At 37.9% G+C, this 14680-nt stretch overlaps 1 protein-coding gene across 3 annotated transcripts in view; it reads left to right on the top strand.

Annotated features, from left to right (window-relative positions):
• The window catches only part of LOC107691897 (exocyst complex component 6B-like), a 106850-nt gene that overhangs the window by 33811 nt on the left and 58359 nt on the right, over positions 1–14680 (top strand). For all 3 annotated transcript variants that reach the window (XR_001634590.1, XM_016490734.1, XM_016490735.1), the window contains exons 7-10: positions 1630–1803; positions 5878–5946; positions 13053–13136; positions 14167–14213. Coding sequence is in view for 2 of the 3 variants with exons in the window: in XM_016490734.1 (XP_016346220.1) it covers positions 1630–1803; positions 5878–5946; positions 13053–13136; positions 14167–14213 (374 nt within the window). In the remaining variant the exon portion in view is untranslated. The remainder of the gene's footprint in view (positions 1–1629; positions 1804–5877; positions 5947–13052; positions 13137–14166; positions 14214–14680) is intronic.

Raw genomic sequence — 14680 nt, 5'->3', positions numbered from 1 at the left:
AGATGAGTCGCATTCGATTATGAACGCGATATTGCATAGCTTGTCAGTGTGTTTCTATTAATGCCATTAATGTTTTTGTTAATACAGCGTATAACACTAGTCAACTAAATGAATGTAACAAGGCAAAGATGAATGCACCTTTGGAAGTTGAATGTAAGGGAAATGTCATTTTGGAATTTCTGTGGTTTAATGTGATGTTGTTCCTGTATGTTCATGATGAAATTTTCTTTTATTGTTGTAATTAATTCATATCATTAACAAGATGACCCGTTGAATTCATTTTGGGAGTGATGACTGATTGAATGTATTTTTAGTCCAGTGCCTGCATATAAGATTAGTATTGACCAAGTTCAGAGGCTGTCACATGTGGATCAACTTACTATGTTGTGCGTTTTCAACAGTTTCAATATGAAAAATAACTTATACATTTTTACTCAAATTAATCAAAATGGATTTATAGCATTTTGTAACCAAACTCTTCATATACATATATATGCTCACTAAATATTAAAGAGCAGGTCATATTGGTTTTTGAAAAATATCTCTTTTGCAGTTTATAATGCAGCCATCCTTAAATGAAAACAGTCTGCAAAGTTGTTAATCAAAAAAGTGCTCGATAAATAAAGATATTGTCTCTCGCGAGTCTGACCAGCCCACTTCCGCTAGTTAGTGTGTTTACATCATGTCGAGAAGACGCTGTGTTCAAGGATAACACAGAAATACAATTTGAACCTTTTGTTGTGTGCTCGTCATTTTACCGAGGACTGCTTCTCTAATCTTGACTTTTATCTTCGTCGGCTTCTAATCTTCTTTATTTGGACTAACAAGCTTTCCGAACCACAACCTGTAGGTACGATTGATACGTTATGTGTACATTTTCAATTGAGTGCTCAAAAGTTTTTTTTGCTAATATGTGATGTACACCTAGTGCAGATTTAGGTTTCCAGGTAAAGCACGATATTACTGTCTTACTGAATAAATAGTTCTGATAATTCGCTGTGAACCCACTATTTCCTAAGAATGTGTCGATTAATTAAAATTACTTTGTTTAATAATAAATAGTGTAGAGCACAGACTTATAATCATTGTGAAATTGCTGTTTATTTTGCTGCACCGGCAGTTATAGGGTTAATGCGGGAGAGACGAGCAAGTTAGTTAGGCTGCTGCGCCTGTGATACAGCTGTTCTGCGTTCGGATTAAAAGTTAAAACCGAGCGTCTTTTGTCTGTCGTATGGTAGCGCTCGCGACGCTAACTTGCTCAAGGACTCCTCTCTGTGCCAATCACAACAGGCTTGGCCAGCCGACCAATCAGAGCAGAGTAGGCTTATGGAAGGGAGGGGTTTGCGCCGAACTTGCTTGGAACGAATCGTTTCGAAATCATTGGCAAATGACTAATATTAAATGTATATTCTGAGAAAATTACAATGTTTTCTGACCTTAGATGCATTTAAACCTGTTGTAGAGGACTCCAACACAATATTAGGACACTTTAAAATACCATATGACCTGCTCTTTAACATTTTTTCTCAAGATAATACTATTGCATACAACATATGTGTGTGTGTGTATAATTAAAAAGATTTTTTACACACGTTCCCTTTCACATGTCTGTTTGTGTTTGTTTTCCAGGCACAAGTGCAGATCGCTCGTGATAATGCCGTGACATCACAGCAGCGATCAGCGAGTGGACGGAGGATACGAAAGGAAGCGTGCTCTGGCACAGAGGTGGACAGAACTGGAAGCAACCCCTTTTCAGAAAAGGATTCTGGGATAATGGATGTGGAGGATGCAGAGGAAGATGAGGTGAGGGGGAAAGATTTATCTCAGGAGTCACAATAAAACCATTAAGCATTTCAACTGATTTCAAGCCTTTGTCAGGTTTTTAGTCTATTTTTGTTCACAGGCAGTTTATGAAACCAGAAAAAGAAAATTCCTATAAATGCATCTTTTTGGGTATTATTCTCTTTTTTCTTTCTGTCTCAGTCCTTTATAGAGATGGAAATCATAAGGAATGCATCGATTCTTGTTCCGATTCCTCTTAGTGAGGAACTTTTTTAGTGCTTTTGAGACCAAATAGAGATGAACCGATCATGATTTTTCATGGCTAGTTCTGCTTGCCATTTTTAAAACAAGCAAATGAGCTGATTCCGATACTGATTGCCATTTTTTTTATATCCGCCTTTAGTGTCTCGTCTCTGTGTTCCCCACAAATTTGGGAAATGATTGCAATGCATTCTGTGCGCAAGTCCAGAACAGAGATTGGCTGAAACAAAATAAAAAAACTAGCCAGTTGCTGATCACATGTTTGGAGCAAAAACTGTCCAGTTCCGAATGATGGCCGGATGACTGGTGTATCTCTAATACCAAAACTCATAGCATGTTTCTTTAACTACATGCTGTCAACAACTATCATTCAGTACAAAGTAATGGTTCCTGGTTAAAGTATTAGTTCACTTTCAGAGTAAAAATTTCCAGATAATTTACTCACCCAAGTGAGTAAAAATTTTGTCATCCAAGATGTCTTTCATTCTTCACTCGAAAAGAAATTAAGGTTTTTGAGGAAAACATTCCAGGATTTTTCTCCATATAGTGGACTTCAACAGGGACCCACGGGATGAAGGTCCAAATTGCAACTTCAGTGCATCTTCAAAAGGCTCTACTCAAACCCAGCCGAGGAATGAGGGTCTTATCTAGGGTCTAACCACAAATGCTCATCTTGCAGTAGCTCTGTGTGTGCTTCCACGACTTCACACATTACGTAGTCACGGTGGAAAGGTCACGTGTGACGTAGACAGAAGTAGTACTGAACTCCATCTGATTTTCTCCTCCAACTTCAAAATCATCCGACATTGTTGTTTTACATTTTTTTTTGTAAAGGGCGTTTGATTTAGTCTTTGCACGTTCGCTTTTTAAACACTGGGACGGTACTTCCACCTACATCATGCGAGTTGTGGATGCGCATCGCAGAGCTAGTGCAAGACTATTTAAAAAAAATTTTTTTTTAGAAATAAATAAAACTATATGGAGAAAAATCCTGGAATGTTTTCTTAAAATCTTAATTTCTTTTCGACTGAAAAAAGAAAGTAAATTATCAGGACATTTTTATTCTGGAAGTCAACTGATCCTGCTAAGTTTGAGTTAAACGTGAATGAATCACTCAACTAGTAAGTCAGATTTATTCAGCTCTGACTGATTCATGTCTTCTTCTGACTTAGATCTGCAAAAAGCTATCACAGTATTTTACTACAGTGTTCCATCCAAGTTAGCCAAAAGTCATGAAAATCATTCAGTTCCATTTTTAAAAAAAATTGGAACCATTTCTATCGATGAATCCTAGTTCCTCTGTCTCTGTTTCTGTCCCTCTCTGTTAGTCCCTTTCTCCTGCTTTACTCTAATATCCCCATGGACTTGCTGTTGGCTGCCTGCCCAGTCCAGGATCCCCTCCCTTTCTTAATGGAGCGTCTCAGCTCTGCAGTCGTTTAGTGTCATTAGGGCTGCCCCGCTCCTCTGAGGCGGCAATGTGAGACGTGTGGAGCATGCAAGACGTGCTCCCCAGCTGTGGCTGCCGGCACCGGCACAGAGAGAAAAGAGGATCCCCGGTCTCGCTCAGCTCCTAAGAGACAAATTAAAGTGAGGCAGTCAAGACACTCTCAGTCGGTCTTCATTGTTTAGTTTACGTTGAGTTTATTTTGACGTGCTCAGATAAGCGTTGTTTGTGTTGTGTGACTTCTTCACTTTATTTTGACATGGTGTTTTCACTTTGTCAAACCGAAGCAACACAAGATTGGCACTTGTTGTGTTTGTGCCGAAGCACCGGTGATGGACTTTTGTTTTCTGTTTGCGTTGTAATGTTAAGCGGACACTTTTGTACCAAAGCAGCTGAGGAAAAAGCTGCGAAATAAATGTAATTTGTTGACTAATGTTGTCATCTCTTACCCAATTTCATGATGTAGCAACATTGTTAAACCATTTAGAAATCTGTTTGATCAGCTCTCAACATTTTGATGAGTCAAAGTGAAAAAGTGAAAAACTTACCTTTAAGTGACCCTGGTAAGGTTAATGCTTTTTGCCCTCTCGTTTGACCTTTTCCCCTTCCCTTCCCTCCAAGCTTCAATCAGCCTGTGCGTCATCATGTTTTCCTCTTCTGGCTCCTGCTTGTGCCAGCCTTTAATCTGCTTGAATCTCTGCGCTCAGGGGCTTCCTGAGAAACGGGTTGTATCCAGAGATGCAGATCGTTGCCCGTTTAATGACCCCATGCCACCTGAAAGATGTCCCCTTGCGCCCCTTTGTCCTTTCTGTAAACTGTTTCTGCGGGAGCATGTTAATGTGAACATGCCGTCCCTGAACCGGAAAGACATTTTCAGCACCGTCCTAGTGGTGCATCAAGACTGAATAGTTTTTTCCACATTCTCTCTGGGTTATTGTTGGTGGTGCCACAACATAGTTGGGTTTATATGTCCCTGGTTGCCATTTTGTGGGCACCAGATCAAAGCTTGCATTGTTTAGTTGTCTATTTGTTTGGCTTACTTTTAGAAAAGAGTCTTTCCTTACCGGTAAGGTCAAGGGTGGCTCAGGTCAAAGGGATGTAGTTAAATTTGGTAAAAGCTATTACACTTAGGGCTGGGCGATATAGCTAAAAAATGTATCAATGATATAATGTTTCATATCGTTCGGTATGGATAATTATTTAAATTTTTTATAACCTTTTTAAAACAAAGAACAATAGAATTTTTTTTTTAAATTTAACCACTGTATTTTTAAATTAACCCAATTTATTGAGACAAACAACAAATATTTTTTGTTTTAACAGTCAAACACACAATAAAAATTAAACAAATATCTAATTTCTAATGTTTTATATGCAGATTAAATAGGTCTTAAGGAAACTTTTGTCTTGTCTCCCGAGGCCACAGGAGGGCGCAATGAGCAAAATAATGCAGCACATTTAAATTGTGAACGCACAAGTCTATAAAAAAAATGTGCATTATGTCTACATATAAATCAAATATAATTTCGTAAATTGCATAAACAATTATGAACAAAACAGCATCATGTATTTATGCATTGCTTAATCCAAAGAGCCGAAGCGCCATTCACACAGATTGCATTTAAAAACATACGAGACGCAGTGAAAAGGAATAAACCTCCACAAATTCACGACGTGTTTTCTAAAAGTTTAAACTGTTTTAACTTTGCATGGCTACATCTCCTGTGTGACGTGAGTGCAGCAGTCATATTTGTCCGTCTAAAAAAAATGCGCTGAATATGCGTTCTGTGTGAATGGCTTGGTTTCTGTTTTAACCTAAGACTTCTCCGCATTGAGCTTCTATATTTCTATAATATTTTGAATGCATAACACAGCAGCGGCGCGTCTCGTGGGCTAGACTAACAAAACATTAAAATGCAACAACGTTATTTACATCATCATCACCGCATCTCGTGCTCCACTGATGACGCTCCCTGATGCACACCTAACATTTGATTGTACTATTTTTTGCATTCAAATGCAAGTGTTTATTTTAAATTCGACTAATATTCATTTTTTTATTCACAATCTCCTCATCACAGGCAGGCACAGCACTCATGTCCGTGTTTGTGTGTTTGTGTGTGCTGTCTGCGTCACTCACATGCATATATCGTGCGCTATATCGAAATTTTTTTATACCATTATCGAAGAAGGTGTACCGTCGATAAAAATCGATACCGTTTTATCGCCCAGGCCTAATTACACTGCATTCGTTTTAATGATCTTTGAATTCAAAATAGATTCTAGTTGACAAATAACATTTAATATTGTCTGTTCCTAGTGATTTCGTGCTTTAGTGCTGCTCATCTGAACCAGTGATGTGCCTCTCATTTATTCGCAATGTATTGCAGATTCCTGGTGCACACGACCTGGTGGACTTCTCTCCTGTGTATCGCTGTTTACACATCTACACTGTATTGGTGAGTATGTCTTGTTTGCAATCTATTTTATTTCAGGTTTGTTTTTTGTTTTTCAGAATATGATCTCTGTGTTGGCCCTCACGCTTACACATATAACCTGCACTTTCTTCCCCAAGGCCTCTCATTGCAATGTGTGGTTATCAGAGAAAAATGGATTGTATGTTTTCAGAATATGTTCATGAAAATGTGAGTTTGCGTGTACGAATGTGTGTTTTTAGTGTGTGTATGAGAAGTTGTTCATGTAAAATGTGTGATACATGTTAATGTGACTGTATTATGAATGAGTCTTTTACATTACTATTCAAAAGTTTGGGGTCCGAATTAAAAAAAAAATACTTTTCAGCAACAATGCATTAATTTTATCAAAAGTGACAGTAAAGACTTGTATATTGTTACAAAAAATCTTTCACATAAATGTTGTTCTTTTAAACTTTCTATCTATTAAATAATCCTAAATAACTGTAGGACGGTTTCCACAAAAGTATTAAGCAGTAATTAAATCTGAATTTAAAAAAATATATATTTTAATATATATAATAGAAAACAGTAATATTTCACAAAATTACTGTTTTTATGGTATTTTGATCAAATAAGTAACCTTGGTGAGCATTAAAAAAAAATCTTATTGACTCCAAACTTTTGAACGGTGGTGTATGTGTAAATAATTTTGATTCAATGTAAGGTTGCATGATTAATTGAAAAAAATCAAAATCGCCATGGCCAAAACATAACTTAATTTAAAGTCAAAAGGATCACATGCACTTTTGAAGTTCTTGCTGAACATGGCAAACATTTATTTCATTGTGATTTTTTTAATGTCATTTTGTTTTTTAAATAATCGGGATATTAGATGTTTTTCATATCGTATTTCTAATTACAAAATTGCAATATTTGACAAAATAATCGCTTTAAGTTTTTTTTTTTTTGTGGTCCAAATCATGCAGCCCATAATTGATTTATTTCTCATCTGTTAATCCATGCTAGCTGGTGATTTTAAATCAAAGCAGTTAGCACAGTTGTTTGTTCATGACTTTGCTGAAATTTGCCAGTGGAAACTGCTCCATAGTTTACCAGCATGTTCTCCACCCAAAAGTACCCTGGAATGTTTCCTGCACAAACAAATATTGCATTTGACACAGCCACAAGTAATGAAAAACACTTTTTAAATGCATCACTGTTAATTTATTACCTATTAACTTGCTAGACACGCATCTATGGAGTCAAGAGTCTTTAAACTGTTTGCTTTTGTAGTGTGCTTCAAAATACGACCAATAATTGTGTGTAGGTCTACGTGCTTGGGTGGGTATTTCCGTTTTTTTTTTATGTGAATACGCACGTGTTTGTGTTCGGAGTGTACGTGCTGACAGCTCCTCGTGAAGACTCCCGAATTGTTTGAGTTGGTGGAATGTCACTTTTATGACCCTCCGGCCTGTAAATTTCAAGTGTGAGCAGACAAACTGTCATTACTACAGTGGTCTTTGTAATGGAAGCTGGTGAGAATGGCATGCTGGGGAATTGGGGTAGAGAGGAAGTCTTTAAAGTTCATGTCTTGCCCTTTTTTGAGCAGTTCTGGAGACCAGGTCTAGGAGCCGTCTGAGGACGCAAAGGAAAGGGAGGAAAAGTAAAGGACAAGAGTTGTTTGAAAGTGACCAGGGAGTCATAGAAGGGACACACACAAACATTGTTTTGAGGTTATAGGAAAGAAAGCAAACAAATGAGAAGAGAGCCCTGATAAGCGAGTCGATGTGTTTCTTTTTAAGATGTTCGAGTTTTTGTGTTTCCTTTCCCTGATGACCCTTGAGTCACCTCAGACCCTGGGAAATCACACTGCTTACTTATACAAAAACAATCAGAATTGCACTTTATATGTCCCTGAAGGACTTTTTTGTTTAAACGGTGAGCATACATTCTTGAATGCCCGTGTTTGAATGCACATATAGCAGATACTTCCCATTCACTGTATATTCACTGTCCTGAACGCCCCCACAGGAAGGAAGTTGTTGAGGCTGTTGTGTGTTTATATGGCGATCGGCCTTAGTGTGACATCGCTCCTGATAATTTAAACAAACGTTATGTAAACACGGCTACTTGCTACTGTAACGAGTGAGAGGGGCAGAGAGACACTTATGGAAGGGAGGGAAATGAGTCAAATATAGAAAGACTTCTGAGCTGGTTGCACTCCAGATGGCCCGAGCTGGGAATCGGCAGGAGACGCTGAGGGGGTTCACCTGGGTTTCCTTCATACCAGAGGGTTGTGACCCGGCCACGGTGACCCTTGTCTTTTTTTTTTGAGCATGTGTGTATGTGTGTGAGACAGTACAGGCCTTTGAGGACTGAAACTATAAGTGTGGAGCTGCTGCGGAGGGACAGGAAGTTGAACTCCCATTGGAAAGTCAAGCCGAGGGATGGAAAGAATAAGGATGGAGAAAGAGAACAGGACAAGGAAGAGGTCAGTGCCAGAGGGTACAGCCTGTTCTTTGGTCAAGTTTGGCTTGAAAAACTTAAATTGAAGACAATGTGTTTTAAGTTTTTCTTCACACTGCCATCAAACAATTGACATTTTTATGAATCTGCAGATAATAAAGTTCAAACGGACAGAGGAAAAACATTATTCCTCTGGAGTGGTGGAATTAAAAGAGAACAGCGGACTGCAATAGAATAGAAAACAGAGAAAAGAGGAAGCATGAGTTGTTGAAAGTGTGACCTCTACGCCTCAAGGTCTTGCACTTACCATAAATGCTTGTTGTTTTTGCATTGCCAGAAAACAGCCAAACTGAAATGGTGTTTTCCTTTTAAACCAGTCTGACCTCAAGTGTAGCCGCTGAGATTTAATGGCGCTACTGAGTCAGAGATCAGAGGCTGATGGAGATCTCAAGGGGTCACAGTTACCTCTGTTTGCTCACTCTTTGTTATACAGCTCAAACTCCTCCTCTTTACTCCTGATGGAACTTAAGGTCTGAACAGTGTCTCAGTTCTCTGACAGTTCTGGTCTGTGTTCTGATCAGTGTAAACACAGGCTGGTTGTGATGGGCCAGCTGCAGTGGGAAACCTTGGAGAAGGAGAACCACAGTTCAGGCCTCCATCCTACTTCTCCGACCCAGAGAACCACACCCAAAATTCAGCTGGCCAACACCGCTGTGTCTTTATTAGTGGAGCTCTGGAGATCTGAGGCACTAGACCTTTGTGGAGGGAAGTTCAGCTGAACTTTAGTGCGCATCTTTCTTCAGTAGTTGATGTTGGCACTGTCCTCCTTTGATTTGGACTGTTTAGGTTAAGGAACATCTATAAGAGATGGAGCGTTTGGACACGATTAACTGGGTTTAGACTGCAGTTGGTAGACCTGCTCTTCTCAGTCCTAGTAACCGCAGAAGAGCTTGCATAGCCAACAGGATGGACACACTCGGTTAAATTCCCTTCATACAGAACATGGCATCCTTCTCAAACATCCTTTTTTCCTTCTCCAAAATTTATTTTTAAGGATTCTGAGGTAATACACATCCTGCTCCAAAGAGTCAGTGTCGTCAACCGTATATTGTGTAGGAGTCATTTTGCCCCACTGTGGACTGTGTGGACTGAAGCTACTTTAAATTATGGGCAGCTTTCAGTTTGACAAGTTGCAGCTGCAAAGTAGATTGGTTATGAATCATTAAATCCTTTTTTTTAATAAGTTGATGAATGAACCCACTGGCTAAAATGAATCGGACTTCCCAGCACTTTTTGTGAGAGAGAAAATGTAGCATTTTGTGTTGAGCAAGTTACTTTCTTTCTTATACTTTCTTCTTCTGTTCCTCACTGAATTGTTTCACCTTCTGTCTTTCATTGTGCTCTGAAGGCCTCTGTGGTCAAAGCAGAATATCTGTTAGATCCCTGCTGTTATTAAAGGTTCAAGGTTGTTCTGAAGTCATTCAAATTTATATAATGCTTTTCCATTTCTGTGCCCACTTATTTCTCCTTCAATTCTTATTTCTCAAACCTTATTCTTCCCCACACATCATTACATTTGGGTGGTCTGGGTTAACTATTTGGGTTTTGTAATCAAATGATTACTGGTTTAAACCCCCGAGGGACTCTGTATTACTATTGTGCCCTTACTGAAGGCTCTTGCATAATACGTATGCTGTAATTTGCTGTAGCATCAGCTAAATGACAAGGTTGTAGACTACAACTCTATTCAAAAACCTAGTGAGCTTCCTTCATAGACAGCATTTAAGTCATCATAAGTTCACCAACGTGAAGGCTGATGCAAAGTTTAGACAGCTGCATTATAATTCATTTCATGTATCCTGCATTGTGATTTAATCAGTGCAAAAAGTCAAAATGGTAGACAAAGTAAAAGTTGTCTACTATGAATACTCATTTTAATTTAGTGCATAAAAGTCTATTAAAATACAATAACAATCTTTTAAAAATATTGTAAAAATAGTCCAATTTAATTAGAAATGCACTATTAAAAATAAGTAAAAATATCCAATAAAATATTTAGTAAAAACTGGCAGCTGTGGTTGCCAGAAATTCACTGTAATAATGTCTCCAGTATAATGAAATAGCATATACTTTCAAGAAAACAAATTTGCCAGTATTTTACAGTAAAATGTAGGGATGTAACGATTCACTCAACTCACGATTCGATTCGATTCACGATTTTGATTTCACGATTAGATTCGATTCACGATTTTTTTGAACAAAATGAGATTTAAGACAAATTCTAAATTAAATGTGGCCTTTTATTATTGCTTAGACAAAATACTGTACGTTTCTTTCAGAAACAGCAGAGCTGAATGAGACGCAGATTCACTCTCTGGCAACAGGTGGCGCTTAAAGCGTTTCCTTGGTTACCGCTGTAAACAAAGCAGCGCTGCACTTAAAAACTTTAATACTCCAGACTGCGACCATTTTTTTCTGCCGGTGCGACTAAATTTTGTGTGTGGTCGCTCTGGTGCGACCACCGCGTTGGTCAACTCATAAGTGCTTCAGTTTCTTTATTTATTTATTTATTTATTTGATTCCTCAGTGTTTGCTAAACGTTCTGTAATTTATTAGTCGGTATATAATACAGCATGTGGTGTATGCCGTGCCTCATCTTATTCGTTTTTGTTAATAAACGTTTTGTAAGCTAGTTTGTCATTGTATCTTACTGATTTATTGTTGTTGTGCTTTTTGAGTAAGAATAACAATGAATCCATCTTTTGTTTTAGTCGTAAAAAATGAAAGGTGTGTAGATGTATGTAAGCAAAACAGTGACAACAAGATCGCGAATTCGAAAGTGAAAGCATCCGAAGCCCGCGGCTTAACAGCAAAAGAGAAACTCCCGTTCACAAAATTCAAATCACAAATAATACTACTGATGATAAAGAACGGTTTGAATGTTAACAACTTTCGTTTCCATATAACTATAAACTATGATAAAAGTTCATCAGCATGCATTGAATAATCCCATGTTGTAGCACAAAAAATTAAATAAAAAAAATATTGCGACCAAATCATGTGCTCGTGCAACCAGCTGAGAAAGTTAGTAGCAAAAGAGCGACCAGTGGGAAGAATGAGTCTGGAGCCCTGATATGCATTATACAGAGGCAAGAGGAAAAAATACCATCGAAAGGCAGTAAGTTCCCCTCAGTCATACATTCATATAAACTTCTACCCCTAACTGAATCGCGATTTGTTTAGCATCTCAACCGTTTTGAATCGTCAAATATTTTAATCGATTTTCAACCGGCTCGCGGTTAATCGTTACATCCCTAGTAAAATGGCATACAATGTGAAGCCATTTACAGTTTTTATTTTTTACATATTTAAATATATGTAAAGGTAACTTGCAGTTAGGTTTCTACTATAGCATTTTACAGTCTTTTTCTGTAAAAAAAAATTATTTACAGTGCATTATTTCTGAGTGGTATGTGTTTGCTTGCTGTATCACGTTATTAGCTTAGCAGTCTCAAATTCTAGTGGAGTTAATTGACATTCAAGTCTGTTTGTGGACTTCACGAGGAGCTCTATTAGTGTGTTGCAACTACCTATATAGACTGCGGATCAGCAAAAAAGCTCACTAGATTTGAAACCGAGCATATATCTCACTTTTGTTATTTAAGAAATGGTCTGTGTGGTCAAGTCTTGTCCTGTTTTATTATCTTTGTAGAAGAGGTACAGTCACCTGCTCTGGCTAGATAAATTCAGAGGCCCTTGACCGGAAGTAGTGATAAGTCCCACCGTACTGCCACTGTTTTCTGTTTTTATCTCTGTTGCTCTGTGCATTACTGTGTTGTTTCTGCACTCTGTTCTGACTGGGACGTGTGTGCATGTGTTGGTGTCATGCCTGAATAGACTTTGATAGCAATCTGTGAAAGGCGGACAGAAACTGCACTCTGTGTTTCTGGAAAAAGGATCAAGTCTTTAAGCGGTGAATGTGGGCCTTTGTTTTTTGACCACAAGCCTCTGCTGTGCTGTATTCTGAATCGTACTATGAGATTAGGAGAGAGAAAGTAGCTGATATGCTCTTATTTGAAGTTTAGCACGGCCTCTGTAAGCGAAAATCTGTTTTCCTGTGTCAACTGCTTCTCTTAGTCATCACCTCCCCTCTTTCATTCCTCTGAAATACTCTGACTGGTACTCAGTGGTCACAGAGCTGTTCACACAAAATGGGCCTCATTCATTAAACATTCGTAAATATACGAGTAAATTCTGAGTAATTTACGCGTAAAACGGACCTTCCCAAAAACTCTCCTCCAGATTCACAAATACTTTGTAAAGTTAAAAAGTAAAAAACGAAAAAAAGACAGGGCAAATGAACTCGTTAAATATTCTAATACATGGTTCATAAAAATGCAGTGTCATCAGTTTGTCTAAAAGAATACAGAACGTTTGAATGTTTTATGCACCATTTACACATGGTAGGGAGCAGGTGTAAATTTCTTTCATACCAACTAACATTTTCAAAATACGAACATTTTCATGAATCCGAAAATTTACGTCAGAATCACTTTCCAAATGATTTACACAAAAAATCGTTCCGCTTATGTTTCATGAATGAGGCCCAATGAGAGTCATGCCTGTTAGTAAACAGCCTTATTCTCACTCAGGTGTTTAGAATGTGTGTCTGCTTTACCCAGGGTGCCCGGGACACATTTGAGAACTACTACAGGAAGCAGCGGCGGAAACAGGCCCGACTAGTGCTGCAGCCTCACTCTAACATGGTACGCCATCACTCAGCCTGAGCACATGCTTTGTCTGACTGTCTGTTTTACACCCTTCGATCATATTCACTGCACCTCCTCCAATCACTAACCACACCTCAAATAAACTCTCGGGAACTGTGAGGTAAGCCATTATCATTACATAACGTACACGTTTCTGCTTATTTGAAAATGGATGCATACAAGAAACTTGACATGTATAGTTAATTTAGGGCCTGAAAATTCATATGTAGATTTTTTAGTGTAGAGGTGTTCATACGTAGTTTTCGTTTGCTTGAAGAATGATTGGAAAAGGATGTAGAAACATTGTCCCAGTTAAAATATAGCTCAGTTGTTGAACACTTAAGTTTTCCATATAGCAGAGCTGAATTGTACATATTTTCCGAATTTCTTTCTAGTTTGTTTTTTTAATTGCTGTGCACTTAATGTCATTACAAAATACTTAAGGTATACAGTAGGTTAGTAAAAAAAGTCATACTATAGAATCATACTTGTATTCAGCAAGGATGTATTATATTGATCAAACGTGATCGTAAAGACAATTTACAATGTTACAGATGTTTTCAATTTCAAAAGTGGCACAACTGTTTTCAACATTGATAATAAGAATTTACATTTTACAATGAATTAAAACAGAAAAAAGTTATTTTAGATTGTAATAATATTTCACGATATTACTGTTTTATTTTTGATCAAATTAGTGCATTCTTAGTGAGCATACGATTTCTTAATTTTTGCATACGATTTCCTAATTTTTGACTAGTAGTGTATGTTAAAGTGTTGATGATATTTGCAGAATGTCATTGTACAGGTATTTTGTTATTTGGTCAGTGATATGACTTATTATTGAGGTAATAGAGGTAACATTCTTTCAAAGAAATAATTAATTCTGACACAAATTAAAAAATGTTTTGAGGTCGTAATTTAGTTTATTTATTAAATAATAAAAACCTTAAAAAGAGCTGTAAACGTAGACTGCTCAGTTAACTGATGTTCATAAGCTCTTCTTTCTCTTTCCTGTGGTCTCCAGCATGAAACATTAGAGGGGTACAGGTGCTACTTCAATCAAATTGTCGGGTAAGTGCAGTGCACATTTTGTTTTGAATGGCCAAATTAACAGAAAATCAATTATACATGCTTACTACGTTCATTTTTTAATATAGCAGAGAATTAAAACAGCCGAAGCATTTTTTGGATCGGCATTCAGACCCTCCCTTTAGCCAAACGCTCCCTTTCCTCTGGCCCTTCCTGATTCTCCATCCCAGTGCTGCCGAAAAACACTCTTAGCTTTAAAATTGATGGTTCTGGGGATGTGGAGTGGCAGATTGGTGTTATTCCGAGAGTCTGAAGGGGAATATCGGAAAGGCTGGTGTCTGGAATGGAGGCTTTTACAAACATCCTAAGTGGCACAAAAAAGGCTTAGGGCACTTGCACAGTGGGATCCCTGGGATTTTTTTGGGAATGTTGCTGGGATGTTCAATGACTCTGGCTTTTGTGTGCTGGAAAGTCTAATTGTGCCCATTTGGGATATTATTGACGTAGTT

The sequence above is a fragment of the Sinocyclocheilus anshuiensis genome, unplaced genomic scaffold (assembly GCF_001515605.1).
Source record: "Sinocyclocheilus anshuiensis isolate Anshui unplaced genomic scaffold, SAMN03320099.WGS_v1.1 scaffold426, whole genome shotgun sequence".
NCBI classification, from domain to species: Eukaryota; Metazoa; Chordata; class Actinopteri; order Cypriniformes; family Cyprinidae; genus Sinocyclocheilus; species Sinocyclocheilus anshuiensis.
Note: the sequence above shows the minus strand (reverse complement) of the source record. Positions and strands in the feature narration are given on the sequence as shown.